Genomic DNA, 24,435 nt, shown 5'->3' with positions numbered 1-24,435 from the left:
TCAGTGCTTGTGATATTTTTGCTAGAGAAAGAAGAGAGGCTGGTGAGGAAACTGTTTATAGCTGCCATAACGTAAGCGAGAACAGGAACTAACTTGTTTCGCAGAACATTAAATGTAACTATAAATGGAGAAAATGTTCAGTGTTTCTTTTAAAGCCAGATTTTTCTTCATTGTGTGTTTCCTATTAAGAGAAAGTGCAAAAGCAAGTTGTCTGGCAACCTCTTTATATCATTATGGAAGAAATAAAACACTGTGTGTGGTTCTGTTATTTTTCACAGCTTTCTATTTATTACAGAGTGACACGTCATACTTTTTATCCGTTTAAAGGTATATTTAATGTTGTTGAATGTCCAAAAAATGAGTTAGTTCCTGTTCTCAGTTGCGTTATAAAAGCTATAAACCTCTTCTTTTTCTCTCTCTTGAAGTAAAAAAAAAAGCAACCTTAAAGTTACTGCTTTACCTCTGACTGTTACAAAGCGCTGACACTGGAGACTCCTTCCATAAATGTTGCATAAACGACAGGAAACGTCACCATATCACCATTAATCCGTGTATGTTGATCATCGCCATCCACGTCCCTGTGAATGAGCTGTTACTATAGAAACGATAACGTACTGTATGTTATCATTTAACAATCATTTAACATGCGCATTAATATAAACCTGCGATTTCAGTTAGGGATATAAGTTTGATGCAGTTAAGCTAATTTAGCGTTTTTCCCACCGCTGGCGAAACTGCGCTGTCGAGATTTTAGTAACTGGTTATGTTCAGGCTTTGTGCCATAAAAAACTGAAGTACTCTTGTTTCAGAGCATTTTAATAGCGTCTGTTGTTTGTCACGGCGGCTCAGCCGAACCCGGCTATAATTGAGTGCCGGAGCGTAATTGAATGATAAGGAGTGTGTTTTCACAACTCGCCTGGTGTCGCATTAGGGTCAGCGCTCGGTGTGTGTAATTGAATTTTGATACAGTCTCCATGGATTTATATTCATTCCCCTTTGTTAACCAGCGGTGGTCAATTTTTCTGAACAATTTGTAAATCAAGGTCAAATCAATTCGAGCTCCATGGCACGATGTGTGTGTGATGTGTGTGTGATGTGTGTGTTTTCTGTGGCGCTATATGGTGCAATGTTCTGAAATGTGTTGTAAATGTGATGAAACTGCATACATTAGGTATGACTCATGAGCAAACACACACACACACACACACACACATACACACACAATGAAGTGTTTGTTATACATTACCGTGGGCTTCATAAGACATCTCCAGCCCTGGAGCTTGTTTTCAGAAGAATCCCATCATCATGGCTGCTTGGTGTTTGTGTATAAAATAGAGAAGAGTAGTTCAGTAATGTGAAGATGAGCACGTAGTGTGTGTTAAAATGGTACAGTCCAAATAAAAGCTTGTATAACGTAAATAAAAGCGGACCTACGGCGGATCCCTGTGGGACGCCCGAGTGTTTATTATGTCGTTTGGTTTATAAAATGGAGGAGAGGAGGGATGGGGGGAGGAGGAGGAGGAGAGGGAATTCACACACAACACGATTTCAAAGTCATCAATCATCATAACTTTTATTACCAGATTAACTTTAATTTTAAAAAGTTGATAAAAGAAACCTTCGTGCATCTGATCGTGTTTTTAAAACTTCTTAGAGTTACTTCACTTCCACAAAATGATTTTTTTTAGTTTCTTTATTAAAGTTGCTTTATTTAGACAGAATAATCATTTTCTTGTTTTTATTTTTAAAAACTCTTTTTTTGAAGGGGGATGGAGCAAAAATCTTCAGTTGGAAGGATGTTTTAATGTTTTTATATACATTAGCAATATATAACGCTACATTTTTAACCATCTACTAAAGCCACTTCTAAAAGAGGGAGAGCAAGAGGAAAAAAAAAAAAGGAAAATAAATAATTTTTAAAAAATATTTTTTTAAATAATAACAATTGATTGAATAATAATTGAATTATTTAATAAAAATTTAGAATAAAATAATTTTAAAAAATTAATAATAATAATTTAAAAAAATTTAAACAATTACAAAAAAGCAGAAGAAAAGTTTAAAATAAAAAGCATAAAAGGAGAAAAAAGAGAAAATAATTGGTGAATGCACAGCAAAACAAGAATGAATACAAAAACGAAAAAGATGGGGAAAAATACAAACAGAGAACAACAATTTCTAAACAGAATTTGCTAAACAGTATTAAATATTGAGATATCGGTGTGTTGTTGAGGGATGTTGGTTACAGGATTTAATCTTGTGTTTAAATTTATAATTTTGTGTGCATTTTTTGTGTGTTTATCAGTCACTTTGGTGTTCAGTCATTTTCTTTACCATGAACCTGCATCACAATGTCAAGTGAACTTTTCTTAAATAACAATGGATTTTAATTAAAAAAAAAAAAAACATTCTGATATAAGCTTAAAACTAAACGAGTTGCTAATAAAGACAGCATCATTGCTAGCTACTCTGTAAATGAACAGAATAATAGACTTTTAGCGGATAGTGTTGTTTATTCTACATCAGGTAGCTTTGCATTAAACTACAGCGCTGATGAATTCTGGATTCTGATTGGTCAGAAGGTGTTGATTAACTTTCTATAACAGCAGCTCTGACAGTAGTGCAGGTTTATATTAATGCACTCATTCTGATACGTTATCGTTTCCATAGTAACAGCTCATTCACAAGGATGTGTACAGCGGATGCTCCACATAAACAGATTGAATTTATTTTTCTTGATTTTTTTTCTATTTCTCTATTTCATTTTCCTTTTTTCTTCATTTCTTCTTTTTTTCTTTATCTTGCTTTTCCTTTCTTGAAAATCTCACCCTTTTTTGCTTTTCTTGCTCTTTTCTTGCATCTTTCTCTCTTGATCTCTTTCTTGCTTCTTCCTATTTCTTTATTTCTCTCTCTCTTTTTCTTTCTCTCTCTCTCTCTCTCTTTCTTTCTTTCTTTCTTTCTGTAGTAACAGCTCATTCATGGGGTGACGTGTACGGAGGACGCTCCACATAAACATATTAAGAAACGTGTCTTATCATCCATATTGTGAAGTTTTCTGTTGTTTATTGAACATGTATGGAAGGAGTCTCCAGTTTCAGTGCTTTGTAACAGGCAGAGGTAAAGCTGTAAATCTTCAGGACAGACGAGTAAGAAGACAAGCTGCAGTTTATTTTGAAAGAGAGAAAAAAGAGAGACTGGTGAGGGATCGACTGTTTATAGCTGCTACGTGAGAACAGGAGCTACTGTAGTTATGAAACCCACCAGAGGACTTTTTCGAGTTTAAACAGCGTGTTCAGCTTCTTTCTTTCGTTCTTTTTCCCTCTTAGCAATGTTCTGTCTCATTAACTCCAGCCATCAGTTGAAATTTTATAGCAGTACAATTCCAGTGATGTGTTCCCACCAGCACGTGACGACGTGACCGCGTGTTTCCAGAGCTGTGATTTCTCTGCCAGGCCCATGATTTAATGTACAAGCAACAAATCCACAAAATTCTTTTATTAGTGTTATAATACACTTTCAACAGAATTAACACGGGGTACATATTATGCCTTGCGTAAGTATTAACGCCCTCCCCACGTTTTCCATATTTTGTAACATCACAAACTGAAATGGGCTTAACTGAGATTATATGTTATGAATCTATGCATGACATAAAAAATCTTATTTTTAAAGAAACATGACACTTACCACCAGCAACATTCAGACATCAGGACAAAATAAATGAAGATAAAATGGAAATAAAGATAAAATTTCTTGTGCATATGCAGAAATTTACAGAGCCCCTGAAGGCACCTTTACAAAAAAGAAAAATCAGTAAAAATAAATAAATAAAAAACATACATACAAAAAAAAAATTATCGCGTGTACATGAGGTAATTTTCTGTTTTCACATTTTTTTTCCTGAAAGAAAAGGATATGGTGTAATTTTTTTTAAATGATCAATTACCACATGCTCACCACATGCTTACTATCTCATTTTCTTTTAGGAAGAAAAATCATATGGAAATTTCCATGTGTGCACGAGATAATTTTCCATTTTCAGGAAATTTTTTTAGTATTATGTTGCTTTTTTTTTTCAAATCTTGTGAGAGCTGAAAATTAGCTCGTGTACTTTCAATATTTTTTTTGTAAATTTTCATGAGATTTTTTGTTTCTGAAAGAAGAAAATGATGTAATTTTTTTTAGGTAATTACCACATGCTCACCACTTACTATCTTGTTTTCTTTTTGGAAGAAAAATCGTATGGAAATTTTCATGTGTACACAAGATAATTTTCCATTTTCAGGAATTTTTTTTTGAGGTTTTTTTTTTGTATGTTTGTTTTTTGTTTTTTTTGCAAAGGTCCTATACAAATTTGTTGCAGTCACAAGATTTTTTTTCTGAAAGAAAATGAGTTAGTAAAGTAAGTGGTGAATATGTGATCATTACCTCAAAGAAAACATTACACCATGTCCATTTATTTAAAAAAAAAAATCTTGTGAGAACAGTAAATTACCTAGTGTGCTTTCAAAAAAGTATTTTTTTTTACTTTTCATGAGATTTTTTTTCTGAAAGAAGAAGATGATGTAATTTTTTTAGGTAATTATCTCATGCTCACCAATTACTATCTCATTTTCTTTTAGGAAGAAACACCATATGGAAATTTCCATGTGTGAATGAGATAATTTTCCATTTTTGAAATTTTTTTTTTAGTATGTATGTTTATTTATTTATTTATTTTACAAAGGTATCATACAAATTTGTCCTATTCACAAGATATTTTTCTGAAAGAAAATGAGATAGTAAAGTAAGTGGTGAACGTGTGATAATTACCTTAAATAAAACATTACACTATGTCTATTTATTTAAAAAACATCTTATGAGAACAGAAAATTACCTCATGTGCCATCAAATTTTTTTTGTAAATTTTCATGAGATTTTTTTTTTCTGAAATAAAAACATGATGAAATTTTTTTAGGTAATTATCTGATGCTCACCAATTACTATCTCATTTTCTTTTAGGAAGAAAAATTATATGGAAATTCCATGTATGTCCATATTCCATTTGTTTGTTTTTTGTTTTTCTTTGCAAAGGTCCCTTCAGAGGCTCTGTACAAATTTGTGGTAATCACGAGACTTTTCTTCCTGAAAGAAAATGAGATAGTAAAGTAAGTGGTGAACATGTGATAATTATCTAAAAGAAAACGTTACACCATGTCCATTTATTTTTTTTTAATCTTGTGAGAACAGAAAATTACCTCATATGCTGTCAATTTTTTTTTGTAAATTTTCATGAGATTTTTTTTCTGCACAAAAAAAACATGATGTAATTTTTTTTTTTTTAGGTAATTACCATGTGCTCACCACTTACTATCTCATTTTCTTTTAGGAAGAAAAATCATGGAAATTTCCATGTACGCATGGGATAATTATCAGGAATTTTATTTTATTTTATTTTATTAAAACATTTTTTTTTTGTTTTTTTTTTTCTGCAAATCTCATGAGATTTTTTTTTTTTAAAATTACCATGTGCTCACCACTTACTATCTCATTTCCTTTTAGGAAGAAAAATCAAATTTCCATGTGTGCACAAAATCATTTTCCATTTTCAGGAATTTTTTTAGTATGTATGTTTTTTGTTTGTTTGTTTGTTTGTGTTTTTTTTTTTTGCAAATCTTGTGAGAATTTTTTTTTTAATATTTTCATGAGCTTTATGTTTCTGAAAGAAGGACGTGATGTAATGTTTAAGGTAATTTTCGCATGCGCACCACTTACTATCTCGTTTTCTTTCAGAAAAACGAATCTTGTGATTATTTTTTATTATGTATGTTTTTGTTTTGTTTTGTTTTTTCTTTTGTAAACGTTCCTCCATGGGCTGAGTAGGTAGCACATCATTCAGCTATCAGTACAAAATTTAGATTCAGATCTTTTTTCTCAGCAGCCAAACTCTTTATTCCTAAAGAAATATAGCAGTGAGTTCAACTACAGCACACAGGCTGGTGTTTGGCCGCCGGGCGGCGCTGCAGCTCTTCACATCTTCCTGCAGTAACTTCAACCTTCAGCTCCAGAAGTGAGACAGGAGCAGGGTCTGGGAGAGAGCTGACACAGTGAAGATGAGCACGTAGTGTGTGTTAAAATGGTACAGTCCAAATAAAAGCTTGTATAACGTAAATAAAAGCGGACCTACGGCGGATACCTGTGGGACGCCCGAGTGTTTATTATGTCGTTTGGTTTATAAAATGGAGGAGAGGAGGGATGGGGGAAGGAGGAGGAGGAGAGGGAATCCACACACAACACGATTTCAAAGTCATCAATCATCATAACTTTTATTACCAGATTAACTTTAATTTTAAAAAGTTGATAAAAGAAACCTTCGTGCATCTGATCGTGTTTTTAAAACTTCTTAGAGTTACTTCACTTCCACAAAATGATTTTTTTTAGTTTCTTTATTAAAGTTGCTTTATTTAGACAGAATAATCATTTTCTTGATTTTATTTTTAAAAACTCTTTTTTTGAAGGGGGATGGAGCAAAAATCTTCAGTTGGAAGGATGTTTTAATGTTTTTATATACATTAGCAATATATAACGCTACATTTTTAACCATCTACTAAAGCCACTTCTAAAAGAGGGAGAGCAAGAGGAAAAAAAGAAAAGGAAAATAAATAATTTTTAAAAAATATTTTTTTAAATAATAACAATTGATTGAATAATAATTGAATTATTTAATAAAAATTTAGAATAAAATAATTTTAAAAAATTAATAATAATAATTTAAAAAAATTTAAACAATTACAAAAAAGCAGAAGAAAAGTTTAAAATAAAAAGCATAAAAGGAGAAAAAAGAGAAAATAATTGGTGAATGCACAGCAAAACAAGAATGAATACAAAAACGAAAAAGATGGGGAAAAATACAAACAGAGAACAACAATTTCTAAACAGAATTTGCTAAACAGTATTAAATATTGAGATATCGGTGTGTTGTTGAGGGATGTTGGTTACAGGATTTAATCTTGTGTTTAAATTTATAATTTTGTGTGCATTTTTTGTGTGTTTATCAGTCACTTTGGTGTTCAGTCATTTTCTTTACCATGAACCTGCATCACAATGTCAAGTGAACTTTTCTTAAATAACAATGGATTTAATAAAAAAAAAAAAAAATAAAAAAAAAAAAAAAATTCTGATATAAGCTTAAAAGTAAACGAGTTGCTAAAAAAGACAGCATCATTGCTAGCTACACTGTAAATGAACACAATAATAGACTTTTAGCGGATAGTGTTGTTTATTCTACATCAGGTAGCTTTGCATTAAACCACAGCGCTGATGAATTCTGGATTCTGATTGGTCAGAAGGTGTTGATTAACTTTCTATAACAGCAGCTCTGACAGTAGTGCAGGTTTATATTAATGCACTCATTCTGATACGTTATCGTTTCCATAGTAACAGCTCATTCACAAGGATGTGTACAGCGGATGCTCCACATAAACAGATTGAATTTATTTTTCTTGATTTTTTTTCTATTTCTCTATTTCATTTTCCTTTTTTCTTCATTTCTTCTTTTTTTCTTTATCTTGCTTTTCCTTTCTTGAAAATCTCACCCTTTTTTGCTTTTCTTGCTCTTTTCTTGCATCTTTCTCTCTTGATCTCTTTCTTGCTTCTTCCTATTTCTTTATTTCTCTCTCTCTTTTTCTTTCTTTCTCTCTCTCTCTCTCTCTCTCTCTTTCTTTCTTTCTTTCTATAGTAACAGCTCATTCACGGGGTGACGTTTACGGAGGACGCTCCACATAAACATATTAAGAATGTTATCATCCATATGGTGAAGTTTTCTGTTGTTTATTGAACATGTATGGAAGGAGTCTCCAGTTTCAGTGCTTTGTAACAGGCAGAGGTAAAGCTGTAAATCTTCAGGACAGACGAGTAAGAAGACAAGCTGCAGTTTATTTTGAAAGAGAGAAAAAAGAGAGACTGGTGAGGGATCGACTGTTTATAGCTGCTACGTGAGAACAGGAGCTACTGTAGTTATGAAACCCACCAGAGGACTTTTCGAGTTTAAACAGCGTGTTCAGCTTCTTTCTTTCGTTCTTTTTCCCTCTTAGCAATGTTCTGTCTCATTAACTCCAGCCATCAGTTGAAATTTTATAGCAGTACAATTCCAGTGATGTGTTCCCACCAGCACGTGACGACGTGACCGCGTGTTTCCAGAGCTGTGATTTCTCTGCCAGGCCCACGATTTAATGTACAAGCAACAAATCCACAAAATTCTTTTATTAGTGTTATAATACACTTTCAACAGAATTAACACGGGGTACATATTATGCCTTGCGTAAGTATTAACGCCCTCCCCATGTTATGCTATGTTATGTTATGAATCTATGCATGACATAAAAAATCTTATTTTTAAAGAAACATGACACTTACCACCAGCAACATTCAGACATCAGGACAAAATAAATAAAAATAAAATGGAAATAAAGATAAAATTTCTTGTGCATATGCAGAAATTTACAGAGCCCCTGAAGGCACCTTTACAAAAAAGAAAAATCAGTAAAAATAAATAAATAAAAAACATACATACAAAAAAAAAATTATCGCGCGTACATGAGGTAATTTTCTGTTTTCACATTTTTTTTCCTGAAAGAAAAGGACATTTTTTTTTTTTCAATTACCACATGCTCACCACATGCTTACTATCTCATTTTCTTTTAGGAAGAAAAATCATATGGAAATTTCCATGTGTGCACGAGATAATTTTCCATTTTCAGGAAATTTTTTTAGTATTATGTTGCTTTTTTTTTTTTCAAATCTTGTGAGAGCTGAAAATTAGCTCATGTACTTTCAATATTTTTTTTGTAAATTTTCATGAGATTTTTTGTTTCTGAAAGAAGAAAATGATGTCATTTTTTTTAGGTAATTGCCACATGCTCACCACTTACTATCTTGTTTTCTTTTTGGAAGAAAAATCGTATGGAAATTTCCATGTGTACACAAGATAATTTTCCATTTTCAGGAATTTTTTTGGAGGGTTTTTTGTTTGTTTGTTTATTTTGCAAAGGTATCATACAAATTTGTCATATTCACAAGATTTTTTTCTGAAAGAAAATGAGATAGTAAAGTAAGTGGTGAACGTGTGATAATTACCTTAAATAAAACATTACACCATGTCTATTTATTTTAAAAAAAATCTTATGAGAACAGAAAATTACCTCATGTGCCATCAAATTTTTTTTGTAAATTTTCATGAGATTTTTTTTTTCTGAAATAAAAACATGATGAAATTTTTTTAGGTAATTATCTGATGCTCACCAATTACTATCTCATTTTCTTTTAGGAAGAAAAATTATATGGAAATTCCATGTATGTCCATATTCCATTTGTTTGTTTTTTGTTTTTCTTTGCAAAGGTCCCTTCAGAGGCTCTGTACAAATTTGTTGTAATCACGAGACTTTTCTTCCTGAAAGAAAATGAGATAGTAAAGTAAGTGGTGAACATGTGATAATTACCTAAAAGAAAATGTTACACCATGTCCATTTATTTTTTTTAATCTTGTGAGAACAGAAAATTACCTCATATGCTGTCAATTTGTTTTTGTAAATTTTCATGAGATTTTTTTTCTGCAAAAAAAAAAATGATGTAATTTTTTTTTTTTTTAGGTAATTACCATGTGCTCACCACTTACTATCTCATTTTCTTTTAGGAAGAAAAATCATGGAAATTTCCATGTACGCATGGGATAATTATCAGGAATTTTATTTTATTTTATTTTATTAAAACATTTTTTTTTTGTTTTTTTTTTTCTGCAAATCTCATGAGATTTTTTTTTTAAAATTACCATGTGCTCACCACTTACTATCTCATTTTCTTTTAGGAAGAAAAATCAAATTTCCATGTGTGCACAAAATCATTTTCCATTTTCAGGAATTTTTTTAGTATGTATGTTTTTTGTTTGTTTGTTTGTTTGTGTTTTTTTTTTTTGCAAATCTTGTGAGAATTTTTTTTTGTAAATTTTCATGAGCTTTATGTTTCTGAAAGAAGGACGTGATGTAATGTTTAAGGTAATTTTCGCATGCGCACCACTTACTATCTCGTTTTCTTTCAGAAAAACGAATCTTGTGATTATTTTTTATTATGTATGTTTTTGTTTTGTTTTTTCTTTTGTAAACGTTCCTCCATGGGCTGAGTAGGTAGCACATCATTCAGCTATCAGTACAAAATTTAGATTCAGATCTTTTTTCTCAGCAGCCAAACTCTTTATTCCTAAAGAAATATAGCAGTGAGTTCAACTACAGCACACAGGCTGGTGTTTGGCCGCCGGGCGGCGCTGCAGCTCTTCACATCTTCCTGCAGTAACTTCAACCTTCAGCTCCAGAAGTGAGACAGGAGCAGGGTCTGGGAGAGAGCTGACACACCGAGCATCCTGCGACGCCGAGACAAGATCCTGATGATCCAGCACTCAGATTAGATTAGACCTCGCGCGCGCGTGCGTGTGAGTGTGTGTGTGTATGAGAGTGTGTGTGAGTGTGTGATCTCCCCGCAGTGGTACTGTGCTTCTTTAGCAGTGTGTGAGGGATCACGGAGCAGGAATCAGGAGATCAGGGCTCGAGCTCACTTCTCATGCACGTCGCGTCGCCTGCCTGCATCTGGACATCCTCTCTCTCTTCACTTGCAGGGACCAGAAGGACATCATTCCCTCAATCCTATTTTTTTTTTTTTTTTTTAATCGCGGATCAAACATCAAACACTGCTCTGTGTGTGTGTGTGTGTGCTGGAAAATACTGTGCATGTGCATGAGAGAGAAGACTCTGAGATGAGATGAGCAACGTGCACTGAATCTTAAGCAGAGACTTGGATAGGATAGTGTCCGATACTCGAGTGATTGGATATTGAGGGGAAAAACAGCATTGCATGAATTAAACAGCATCCCTCCGCGTGCATTCGGTCAGAGAGAGAGAGAGAGAAAGAGAGACAGCAACAACAACAGTTGAAATGCACTAGCGGGTTTTTCAGTTGCATTTTTTCCACACACACATACACACACACTTGCACTCATGGCTTCTCTGTACCAGAGGTTCACGGGGAAAATCAACACCAGTGCATCCTTCCCCGGTCCCCCGGAGGCCAGCCGTCTGCTCGGTGCGCGCGAGAAGGCGACCAAGAGTCCTGAGCCCCGGCCCGAGCGCCGCCGCGGGACCGCGCGCGAGGACGAGGACGTAAGAGTTTCCGCTTTTTCCTTCAAAACAAAACAAAACAAAGAAAGAAAGAAAGAAAATACGGATATACAAGTCGCCTCCATGTGTCATAGTGGTGCAGTGATCCACTTCCAAGAGTGTGTTTTACTCTTTCTCATTGCGCACACACACACACACACACACACACACACACCTGATTCACCTCATCACCTTATTCACACACTTCATGTAGCTAAAAAGTGATTCAGATTTTTTTTCCCCACAGATTTTTAATTACTTTGTAAATATAATTTATTTTTACTTGATTTTTTCAGGTTTGCTCAAATTCCAATTTTTCATCGCTTTTTTTAAACATTATTATTTAAAATTATTACGCTGTTTACGAACTAATTTATTCGTAAATTGGTCACAGGAGCATTTCCACCAGCAGTAGCTGTTCATGAAAATTCAGAAAGAATGTTCGTATCCTATGTTTCGCTCCTGACTGTGTGAGACTCGATTGTTCGGGTTCGGATCGTAGGATTGTCGATGAGTGACTGCGATTTCATAAACGGATTACGCTGTCAATTTTAAATCGCTTATTTAGTTCAATTACGCACCCAGTTTTTAGTGAACATTCTCTCGCTTCATAATAATGACTTGAAATTAGGACGAATAAGACTAGCCATTCAATTACGAAAAAAGTAATAGTGCCCGGATTTAGCGCACGTCAAGCTTAGGAGGCGTTCTTTCACCGTTTAGTTGTCATTTTGCCTTTTATGGTGTTTTGTGGGTGTGGCTAAATGTATAAAAATTGTTAACCAGCAGTCTGGAGGTGAATTTTACATATTATTTAAAATCTTACTTGTATGTTGTGGTCTAGATTGAATGGATGAATAAATAAATAAGTAAATAAATAAATAGCAGAATGTTAACGAAGCCCAGGAATCATTTTTCGTGTGTACATATACATTTATTATTTATAGGAGTGAAGAATAATTTAGTAATAATGGCCAAGCAGCAATTAATTATACATCAGGCTACATTTAATCAAACACCAGTTTCACGATGTTCATAAATAATTTCGTAACATTTCATTACATTTTGAGGGATAAGGGCTAAAGGGAATAGTTATTTCTCAGAGTATTGACAGAACAGGTGAATATGTTAACCAGTGGTGATTCATTTTGGTCAGAAAGCGCCGCTGTTACGATGTATGGAACTCAAAATGGTTCTAAATAGGATTTCTGATTTATAGATTTCAGCAAAATTGCCTCAGTTTACTTTTATGGCAGAGGAATGACCAGTGAATCAATCACCATTCATGACCATTCAACTATAAATAAAGAAACTCACCAGGCTGCTACTTTTCTTTCGGCTTGACTGAAGACGAGCTGACTGCAGGGTGACAAATGTTGACGTGTCTAATGTCCCGTATGTTAATTACCAAATGTTCTCTGTGCTCCAGTCGATTTTCGCTTACTACCAGACACATGAGATATGTGGACTGTCCGCTAGACAACGCGTTAAACACTAATTTGTTCTTGGTGAAAACGTCATGTGATCTGTGCGTTAGTACAAATGAATTTAACTCCATATACAGTACTGAAATACTGAACCTGGTCATGAACAGTCAAATCACTAAAAGCGTGCTAAAAATGTTACATTTTCATATCATAACATAACAATTATCTTACACCTGAAAACACACTTTTCTACTTTCTCAGATAAACAACTGTTAGATAAAACAAAACAGGAAAAAACAATTCACTGAAGGGGAAAGGACGCGGTACGTGAAAGACCAAAAGACATACTTGCCTTGGGCAGAGGTTACCTTCACTTCACGTCAGCTTTATCTAGGTGAGCTTTGAGCTGTGTATTCATGAAGCATGCTCTTCTGAGCTGACAGAAAACAAGAAAGCGTGACTGTGGTTTCTTAAACAAAATGGAGGCACTGCTAATAATTAAGTAGCAGTCAGGCCAGTTGTCTCAGCTTTTTGTGGAAAAATTCTGCTTTTTTTTTCTCTCTGCCTGCTAGGATTTTCTTGTCATCAGTGTTGGCACTTCTATTATTATCACAATTTATTATGAGGTACTTGCAGTGCTGCCTTCAGATGTAGCCTCAGAATGCAGCTGTCCTTATTTTGTCCTCTAAATAGGACAGATTTCACTTTGGGAGTGCAAAAGCTACACTGTACATCATACATCATATTGATGATATTGATCATGTGGAATATCGTAATGCATTACGGAAACGATTGTCATTTATATAAATAGTTTAAGAGTTAATAGTTCCTTTCCTGAAAAGGTTTTCCATCACATTTTGTCTCTAATCTTGGCCGATTCCCACCCACCAGCAATTTCTCTGCTATCATACACCAGCTACCAACACAGGGAGGAGGGTGAGGGCTAACAACGCTTCCTCCAAGACTGCTATCCGCCCTCTTCCGCATACATGACCTCACAGACACCTATGATTGGCTAGCAGTGCTGTGATTGGCAGGGGAGAGAGAGCATCACACCTCCCACCCAGAGAGCATAGCTGATTCTTGCTTCCTTGGAAACTTCCTTGCTTCCTCGACCTCGTGATCTTCTTGCACCCTGGAAACGTTCTTTAAGGGTTTCCCAAAGGACCAAAGAACCTTTTAGGGGGTTATAACTTTTAATGTTTTCCCTTCACATGGAGAAGTGTTGACCTTTTCCATTTGATGTAAAATGCTAAGGATCTCCAGGACATGTTTTTGTTTTTTTTATTTTATTAAATTTACAATATCTCGAATACAATGAAAAAGGTCTGGCATGTGAAAAATGCCATATTTTTCTGGGACTTTGTGTTCCATTCCTTTCCATTTCTTTTTTTCACCAAAATGTTTCTTTAGCCAATTAACGTGACCCAGTCACAGCCTAACTGCCATAGAGAGAAAAATCCCTCAGCGAGTACATGTGCAGAAAAGCGACAGAAAGCGACCTTTTCTTTTTGGCACACTTGAAGCTGAAGCTGTCTGTGGTGCTGAAAATGTTGATGTGTCTAGTGTCTTTTTCATACTAATTAAATAATGACATGAAGATGTTTCTTTCCTAATGGTGGAGAGAAACAGCTTTTAAGTGATCTGGCTGAGTAAAAACGTAATCGTTGATATAAAATTTCATGTCATTTACTTAACTTTATTCATGGAAGGAGTCTCCATTGTCAGTGCTTAGTTTATGTTTTGTGGTTTCACAGTAACGTGAAAAGCTGCTGGTGAGGGAACGACGATTAATAGCTGCTATAACGTAAGTTAGAACAGGAACTAACTTGTTTCATGCACATTAAATGCAACTATAAATGGATAAAAAGTATGACATCGTTCTTTAATACATAAAAATTGTAATCTTTGGAATAAAACACTTTAGGGCTAATGAATAGTAACCTGTATCTCTGTTTCATCACACAGCATCATTGTTGATTATTTTCCTATAACAGAACCACACAGAGTGGTTTATTCCTTACACATTATGCCTAACCTAATAGCAGGAAGGTGTGTATATAAAAGCTTAGCAGTGCCACTGTCTTCCACTGAATCATTCATGAACGAAATCTCGGCAATCAGCTGACACGAGATCCTGATATCAGAATTTTGTAAACTTGTCAGCTACAGATCCCAATTCTGATCAACAAAAGTAAAGATAAGATAAAGTGCCACGCTTGATTTCTACCTTAAGGGCCTTCTATGTTTGGAGCCTGATTGCTCTGTGAATAACGGAATATGTTTTGATGAGCTGAAATGGCACAGCAGCCAGTGAACGCAGCATGAGTGCTTCATCTCGGATTATTGCAATTAGGCTGTAATTGGAAAGCTCGAGGGAAGCACACACTGAGAGTGTGGTGTTATCAGTAAGGAGTGTTTATTACAAACCTGGAGGTCACCTTTAAGACTAATCACACCATGGTTTTTAACACAGCATCATCACACTGGCCATAAGTGTTAGAAAATGCTATTCTCTGACATTTTGTGTTATAATTTATTCGATAAACATCATGTCTAATTTAATGGACTAGGAGACTTTTAGACTTTTTTTTTTTACTCAGTGTTTTTCAGTGCTTTTTCTTGGGAAGCCACACTGATTTTTTTTTTACATCTGAGCCCCGGGTGGTGAAGCTGCAAGCCAATACAGTGACCTTATTTAATCACCCGAAGGTGGCCAGACCAGAATAGAGTGACATTCAGAAAAGACGGCAGCCTGTGGATGGGGTCGGCTTAGTGACGAGAAGTGTATTGACTCTCACTGTGTGCTCGATTGAGGAAAACCACGTCAGTTGTGTGTGTGTGTGTGTGTGTGTATGTTTGATGGTGTGGATTGTGGCACTGTACATTGCCAGATTGTTTGAAACTAACTGTTCTAATCCATGTGACAGAGAAATGGAACAGATGCATGATAGAATTGTACAATTTCAGATGCATTACCAAACTACATTCAGGCCACGTTACCAGTCTGGATGATATCTGGTGTTAACAGAATTAACAACAACAATTTTGTCTATTTTACCAGGATATATTACTAATTTGGAATATTATTCCATTTGGCAAGTATTACCATTTTAGATGAATTAGCTATCATTACGTTTGTTTTGATATATAAATAGAATTTGGGTTTGAGTTATATTATTAAATTAAATTTGGACTGTCACCCAAGGTAATTTGACAAATATTAGCAATGGAGTTGGTGCTATATTTCCAATTTAGACTATATTACTAAACAGGATTTAGGCTATATTACTTTAGCAATTACAACTTGGACTGTATTACAAGTTTGAGAGGTGACTGACATTTGGGTTTTATTGCTGATGTTTGGACTTTAGGATTGATGTTTGGACTTTAAGGCTGATGTTTATGCTTTTGTAGGCTGATGTTTGGACTTTAAGGCTGATGTTTATGCTTTTGTAGGCTGATGTTTGGACTTTAGGGTTGATGTTTATGCTTTTTTAGGCTGATGTGTGGACTTTAAGGCTGATGTTTATGCTTTTTTAGGCTGATGTTTGGACTTTAGGGCTGATGTTTATGCTTTTTTTAGGCTGATGTTTGGACTTTAGGGCTGATGTTTGGTCTTTACGGGTGATGTTTGGACTTTAGGGTCGATGTTTGGGCATTTTAGGCTGATGTTTGGACTTTAGGGCTGATGTTTATGCTTTTGTAGGCTGATGTTTGGACTTTAAGGCTGATGTTTATGCTTTTTTAGGCTGATGTGTGGACTTTAAGGCTGATGTTTATGCTTTTTTAGGCTGATGTTTGGACTTTAGGGCTGATGTTTATGCTTTTTTAGGCTGATGTTTGGACTTTAGGGCTGATGTTTGGTCTTTACGGGTGATGTTTGGACTTTAGGGTCGATGTTTGGGCATTTTAGGCTGATGTTTGGACTTTACGACTGATGCTTATGCTTTTTAGGCTGATGTTTGGACTTTACGACTGATGCTTATGCTTTTTAGGCTGATGTTTGGACTTTAGAGTTGAAGTGTTGGTTTTAAAGCTGATGTTTGGTCTTTAGGGTTGATGTTTGGACTTTAGGGTCGATGTTTGGGCTTTTTAGGCTGATGTTTGGACTTTAGGACTGATGTTTATGCTTTTTTAGGCTGATGTTTGGACTTTAGGGCTGATGTTTATGCTTTTTTAGTCTGATGTTTGGACTTCAGGGCTGATGTTTATGCTTTTTTAAGCTGATGTTTGGACTTTAGGGCTGATGTTTATGCTTTTTTAGGCTGATGTTTGGACTTTAGGGCTGATGTTTGGTCTTTACGGGTGATGTTTGGACTTTAGGGTCAATGTTTGGGCTTTTTAGGCTGATGTTTGGACTTTAGGACTGATGCTTATGCTTTTTAGGGTGATGTTTGGACTTTAGAGTTGAAGTGTTGGTTTTAAAGCTGATGTTTGGTCTTTAGGGTTGATGTTTGGACTTTAGGGTCGATGTTTGGGCTTTTTAGGCTGATGTTTGGACTTTAGGACTGATGCTTATGCTTTTTTAGGCTGATGTTTGGACTTTAGGGCTGATGTTTATGCTTTTTTAGTCTGATGTTTGGACTTCAGGGCTGATGTTTATGCTTTTTTAGGCTGATGTTTGGACTTTAGGGCTGATGTTTATGCTTTTTTAGGCTGATGTTTGGACTTTAGGGCTGATGTTTATGCTTTTTTAGGCTGATGTTTGGACTTTAGGGCTGATGTTTATGCTTTTTTAGTCTGATGTTTGGACTTCAGGGCTGATGTTTATGCTTTTTTAGGCTGATGTTTGGACTTTAGGGCTGATGTTTATGCTTTTTTAGGCTGATGTTTGGACTTTAGGGCTGATGTTTGGTCTTTACGGGTGATGTTTGGACTTTAGGGTCAATGTTTGGGCTTTTTAGGCTGATGTTTGGACTTTAGGACTGATGCTTATGCTTTTTAGGGTGATGTTTGGACTTTAGAGTTGATGGTTGGGTTTTAGGGCTGATGTATGGGTTTTAGGGCTGATGTTTGGACTTTCAGGATGCTGTTTTGATTTTAGGGTTGATGTTTGGTCTTTAGGACTGAAGACTGAAGTTGTGCTTTTTAGGCTAACGTTTGCACATTAGGGCTGTCATTTTGACTTCAGGGCTGATGTTGGGGCTTTAAGGCTGATGTTTGCGCTTTTGGGCCGATGTTTGGGCTTTAGGCATGGGATTGGGGATTTTAGGATGACTTTTAAGATTTTATTATGTTATTTGGGCATTCTGGATGATGTTTGGGCTTTAGGGCTGATTTTTGGGCTTTATTGCCAAACAGAATTTGTGTTGTATAATTTGGGACCTGCACCATGTCCACACTAATGGAGTTTCTGGGCTGTGAGCCTCAGCAGAACCAATCTAATGACCAGAATTAGTGTCTCTGTTCAGCAGTGGTTAGAGGAGTGAGTGAACGTCTGCTCTGCTTCATCTCCACTGGCAAAAACCAGATTCAGGATAACGTTATAAGCAGAGAGTGCAATCCTACTTAAGACCCTCCAGCAGTTAGGGGCTAAAGAGTGAGCAGGGTTCTTTATCTCACTTTTACTGTTTCAGTATTTGTCTGCACAGTCTGGACTGAAAATTAGACTGCTTTAAAGTAATACTATGCTCTCAAGTGGTCTTAAAGCACATAATTCTGCATTTTGACGAGTCATATGTTTGTTCTTCCGTAGTCTTATTTTATATATTACAAAAAAATAAAATGTCATTGGCATCACACATGTGGATTTAACATTGAAAACCAATTTCCGCTACTCCAGTGTTTGCTGAGCTGTCATGCCTGTAATGACTACAAATCCCAGCTTAGCCGCCATGGATATTTCTTCTCAATGGGATGAATTTCTCCACTAAGCTTCATGCCATCCAGTTTCCTCAGCTGAGCCCTTCTTATATGGAATCAGCAGTGTGAAATCCTTTCCGTACATCCATCTGTCCTTCACATGATATTTTATCAGGGTGTGAGGACGTGCTCAGAATTTCCTGACATTTAAAAAAAAGCCATACATACAGAAGTAGATTTGTTGTTGTAGGAAGTGGGTGCCATTAAGATGTTTATCAGAATAAACCTTCTAGTTTTGTAGAAAACCTTTGTTTTTTATTGAAATTGTCCTATACACTGGCTAAAGGACTGGCCGTACTGCTGTGGGCGGGGCTTAAGGATGATCATTGGCTGTGATTGAATGCTTTCAGAGGCACAGCAAGAAAAACAAATCAATGCTCAGTGACAGGAGAGACAGGCTACAATGTGTGAATTAAAGAACACACACACACACACACACACACACAGTAATTTCACCTGAGAGAAACCTTTTCTCTCTCTCTCTCCTCCTCTCTCTTTTTCTCTCTTGTCTGTCTTGCTAATACAAGCAGGCTGTGTGTGATGTCATCGCTGCTCCTGCCAGGTTGAGGCTGTGTGTGTGTGTGTGTGTGTTCTGCATCATCCATCCCCAGCCAGCAATCTGTACCGAGAAGAAAAGCACGACTCGCTCACACGTTCATGCCTCACCCTTTCAACCTTAGAAACCATGGCAACCGTAAGGAGGAGACAGTCCACAGGTCTTACCTGTCAATCACAGAGAACAAGGCGTGGCCTCTGTGCCTTAGCCTTATTAAAGTAGGTGTGGCATGTGTGTCTGTCAGTCACAATACAGGAGGCGTGGCCTCTGTCTGGAAAGGCGTGGCCTCTGTAAAGGAGGCGTGGCCTTTATACCTTTAGTCCTAGTAAAGGAGGCATGGCCTTTGTACCATTAGTCCTAGTAAATGATGAAGTGTGGTCTTTGTCTAATAGTGCTAGTAAATTAGGCATGGTCTCTGTTTGCTAGTCTAGAAAAGGAGGTGTAGCCTTTGTCTTTAGTCATAATAAAGGAAGCATCACCTCTATTTGTTGGTCCTAGTAATGAAGACAAGGAGTCGTGGCCTCTGTGCCTTAGTCCTAGCAAAAGAGGTGTGGCCTTTGTACCTTTAGTGGAGGCGTGCTCTCGGGTACAATAAAGAAGGCGTGGCCTCCTTTAGGTTTGTCTGAGGGACTGAGGTGTGTCAGTTCCGGTAAACAAGGCCGACTCCTGACGCATTGTCAGTAGGATTGTGGGATTGTGTTCTCTATGTTAGAACATATTGTCCTGAATTTAGTCTGAAAGTGAAACAGAGCAGAGACACACACACACACACACACACACACACTCCTCTAAGCTCTGCACAGAAACACTAATTACTGTGTCATTAAAATCGTTCTGCTGAGCCCAAAAGTCCTCCAGTGGACATGGTGTAAGTCCACAACCCCCGTATCCAGTGATGTGATTGGACAACGCTCCTGTACCACATGTGAACACTTATCTGGCCAAATCCAATAATGTTGGTCTTCATAACATAACAGGGATAACAGGATGGGAAATTGCCACGATTCATTTAATTTTATGTTTAATTTTTTCAAATGTGGTCACAAATTACTAACACAATCGCATGTGGAGGAAAAACTTGCATGTGACGTATGTGATTTCCACAGAATTATGGAGTTGCCTACTTCTACTTTTTCTCTGAACTATAACTGACAGCTTCAGCAGACGTCCAAGCACAAACACTGCCCAAAATAGGAATCCTCGTCCCAACTGGAACGCCGGGGTAGTGATAATATTCTGAAGTGTCCATGATAACAATACCATGTGTGTAATTGATTATTAACTGAGACATGGGTTATTATTCCTGCTGAACAGGAGGATCGGAAAACAGACCCGTGTGATCATCTCAAGATTCAAGATTCAAGATTTATTTGTCACATACACAGTTATATACAGTACATAACTTGCACTGAAATGAAACTAGTGCAGGAACACACTCCAAAAACTGAGCCGTCGTTATGTGCGTGCGTGTGTGTGTGTGTGTGTGTGTGTGTTTACAGAGCTCCTGCAATAAACTGAAGTGTATTACATGGCATAACAGATTGCCTGTGATACAACAGGCACACACACACACACACACACACACGCAAACACACACACTGACAAATCTGCAAATCTTAGTGTCTCAACTAGACCCAGAGAAAAAAAATATTACTTTTTGAAATAGTGTAGAAATAGTGGAGACTCTGTTGGAAACTCTGGACTCCCAGAATGCAATGCAGCTATATGTTGACTTACAGCTACGTACTGAGTGAGCTACTAGATGACGATGGTGGTGTTAGCATAAAAGAGGCTTTAGAACATGATCTGGTTGAGCAGAGTGTACAGAGTGTTCAGGAGATGAGAGAGCTGAACGGAATAAAGCACTAAAGCTCCGCCGCATCGCTCTCTTTACATAGAGATGAAGTGAAGGATAAATCCCACTGCACCTCTATCAGCACGGCATTGTGAAACTCAGTCGTTTTGTAATACTGATCTGAAAGAAAGAAATCCGTAAATTAAAGCAAATATTACTCGCCGCTCAGTTAGGATGAAAGTAATGGCACCCTATGCAGTGGCTGAGCTGTAGTTGTGCAGGATTTAGTGCACGCTCTTTGGTCCTTTTCAGCTCTCTTCACCTTTTGTGGAGTTTTGTAGGCGTGGCTAAATGCAAATTCATGAGTGCCCAAGGTAAGTTATGGTTATTTATCAACATGAGTATAAGAAAAGTTTGTAAATTAGTCAGAAAATTAATACACGAGGCTCAGTGTTTACGCTGAATATCGTAGTAAGATCAGAAAAACACCAGTTCCATGTCCTTTTGAGTGAAAATATAATTCACATATAATCATTAGAGAACATATAATTATTTTAAATTTTAAATTGGATCCTAATATGAATTCATTCTGCTCCAGGTCTCATGTGATCCATTAAAAGAGAAACTTCAGCAGTCTGTCAGTGGAGAATGAGACATTATGCTTTTTTTCTCCCCTCATTTGGCTCCGGAAATTATTAAAATTAAACGCTTATGTTAATCCTCCTCCTTTCTCCAGATGACATTTGATATTCCTCTCAAACAAAAAAAGGAAGGCCTTTTATCTTCCTTTTCAACTTTCATTCCTGCTCACACGCTCGCTCGAACAGGCAGTGGCGTTATTAATCACACAGACACGACAAACTTTTAAACCATAATGGAATTTTTTTTGCCCCTCTAGGTTTATTTATGACACTCGTTCTCATATCAGAGGGTTTTTCTTCTCTGTGCATCAGCGGAAATGTTGGAGAGTTTTGACACTTGCTTGAAGTACGAGATGCGGAAAGAGCGACGTCGCTGACGCGTTGCGTTTAAATGAACACATCTCAAAGCCTCGTCATGGAGAAGAGAAGGGAGGAAGGAAAAAAAAAAAACGTGGCTAAGAATAGCGATGTAACATTTCACTATGTTGTCACACAAGATACGGTTACACTTTCATCATCATCATCTTCATCGTCTTCGCAGTGCTGCTGAGTCACTCACAGTCTTCGGCCAAAAATGTCTCACACACACACATTTTAGCACCATGATTTCACACTTACAAATCTGTCACAATTCACACTGCTCAATTAGTGCAGAAAGCTATCTCGGTAAAGGTGAAGGGTGGGGTTAAGGGCGGGGTGAAGGGCGGGGTTACACAATTAGTTCATTTTACACTAAATATCATGATATGTATTGTTTTTTCAAACAGCATAGCATCATAACTTTTATACCAAAGCACTGTTGAAATCTGAATTCTGATTGGTCAGAAGGTGTTGATTAATTTTCTAGAACAGCAGCTCTGACAGTAGTGCAGGTTTATATTAATGCGCTCGTTCTGATACGTTATTGTTTCCATAGCAACAACTCATTCACAGGGCCTAGTACGTTGGACATAAATGAATCAAAACACATTTTTATGTAATGTTTATGGAAGGAGTCTCCAGTGTTAGAGGTGTTTAGGCCTTTTTGTGTATGTAACTATATGTAACTATAAACGGATAAATGTATGCCGTGTTCTTAAATAAATAAAAAAGTGGTAAATCATTGGTAAATTGCTGTGATGTAAGAGGAATAAAACACTTGGGGACGTGGTGTTATAGGAAAAAATATTAACTCTGCGTCATCATACCACAGTGTCACTGATTAATTTCCTGTAACTACATGACACCCAGTGTTTTATTCTTTATCTAATCAACAAAGCTTTTTTACATGTAGCTGTTTTATGATGGTGCTGTTCAGTCTGTTTGCTGAGAGACGGATTTTCATTTACTTCCTCCCTCTCTCTCTCTCTCTCTCTCTCTCTCTCTCTCTCTCTCCCTCTGTCTGTCAGTCTCTCTCTCTCTCTCTCTCTCTCTCTCTCACTGATTCACTCTCTCACTCTCTCTCCCCATCTTTCTCTCTCAGTCTTTCGCTCTCTATTTCTCTTCCCCTCTCTCTCTCTCTCTCTCTCTCTCTCATTGATTCACTCTCTCACTCTCTCCCCCGTCTTTCTCTCTCAGTCTTTCCCTCTCTCTGTCTCTACCTCTGTCTGTCAGTCTCTCTCTCTCTCTCTCTCACTGATTCACTCTCTCACTCTCTCTCCCCATCTTTCTCTCAGTCTTTCCCTCTCTCTGTCTGTCTCTCCCTCTTCTGCCCCCCCTTCTCTCTCTCTCACTGATTCACTCTCTCACTATCTGTCTCCCCTCTCTATTTTTCTCCCTTTCTCTCTCTTTCTCTGTCTCTCTCTCTCCCTCTCCTTGTCTCTGTCTGTCTCTCTCTTTATCTCACTGTCTGACTCTCTCTCTTCTGCCCCCCCTTCTCTCTCTCTCTCACTGATTCACTCTCTCACTCTCTGTCTCTCCCTCTCTATTTCTCTCCCTTTTTCTCTGTCTGTCAGTCTCCCTCTCTCTCTCCCCCAATCCTTCTCTCTGTCTGTCTCTCTCTTTATCTCACTGTCTGACTCTCTCTCTTCCTCTCTCTCTCTCTCTCTCTCTCTCTTTCACTGATTCACTCTCTGTCTCTCTCTCTCTCTCTCTCTCCCTCTCTCTCTCTGTCTTACTCTTATCTAAGCCCTGTCTGTGTGTGGGTAATGAGTGTGTAGTGTGATTAGAGATGTGTGTGTGTGTGTGTTTATGAAACTCAGATTAACAGGATGTTCTTTCAGCCTCTCTGACGATAAACGTGTCCTACATGTGAACCCGCGTGGAATCGACTGAATATTTACTGTGGCTTATGGAAAAAGTGTGTTGTGCTGTTAAAGGAAAATAATCAACAACACGGTGGTGTGATGAAGCAGAGTCACTGTTACCACACTTTTTAGTACTTGAAGAATGACACATCATACTTTTTATCCATTTATAGTTACATTTAAGATTGGGGAAAGTTGTATAATGTACATCTTCATATTTCTGTTTTTTTATTTATTAAAGAATGACGCACTACATTTTCTATCTGTTTATAGTTACTTTTAATGTTGTACAGTGTGCACTCCCATCTTTTTTATAGAAGTGATGGAGTTTGGAGTGATAAACATTCCTCTATTACTCTGTCATTCTCTCTTTCACTGTTAGCTGAAAGTTAGGACTGTAGTTGTTGTTGAGGCTATGGTTGTAGTTGTAGTTATATCTGTGGCTGTAGTTGTGGGTGTAATGATATCTGTAGGTGTGGTTGTAATTATAGTTGTGATTGTAGCTGTGGCTGTAGTTATAGTTGTAACTGTGGTTGTAGTTATAGCTGTGGTTGTGGTTGTGGTTGTACTTGTAGTTATAGCCGTGGCTGTGGTTGTAGTTATAGTTGTAGCTGTGGTTTTGGCTGTAGTTGTATCTGTATCTGTAGTTATGGTTATAGTTATAGCTGCGGTTGTGGCTGTAGTTATGGTTATAGCTGTGGCTGTAGTTATAGTTGTGGCTGTGGTTGTAGTTATAACTGTGGCTA

At 36.8% G+C, this 24,435-nt stretch overlaps 1 protein-coding gene across 2 annotated transcripts in view; it reads left to right on the top strand.

Annotated features, from left to right (window-relative positions):
- dpp6b (dipeptidyl-peptidase 6b) overlaps positions 1 to 24,435 on the top strand; it is a 141,564-nt gene that overhangs the window by 19,277 nt on the left and 97,852 nt on the right. The window contains exon 1 of one of the 2 annotated variants that reach the window (XM_026936534.3): positions 10,318 to 11,183. The exons of the other annotated variant lie outside the window; for it this stretch is intronic. Coding sequence (XP_026792335.3) covers positions 11,022 to 11,183 — 162 coding nt within the window. The 5' untranslated portion in view covers positions 10,318 to 11,021. Of the gene's footprint in view, positions 1 to 10,317; positions 11,184 to 24,435 lie in introns of those variants that run through there. 2 annotated transcript variants of the gene reach the window in all.

The sequence above is a fragment of the Pangasianodon hypophthalmus genome, chromosome 4 (genome assembly GCF_027358585.1).
Source record: "Pangasianodon hypophthalmus isolate fPanHyp1 chromosome 4, fPanHyp1.pri, whole genome shotgun sequence".
NCBI classification, from domain to species: domain Eukaryota; kingdom Metazoa; phylum Chordata; class Actinopteri; order Siluriformes; family Pangasiidae; genus Pangasianodon; species Pangasianodon hypophthalmus.
This window is presented reverse-complemented; position numbering and strand designations above follow the sequence as displayed.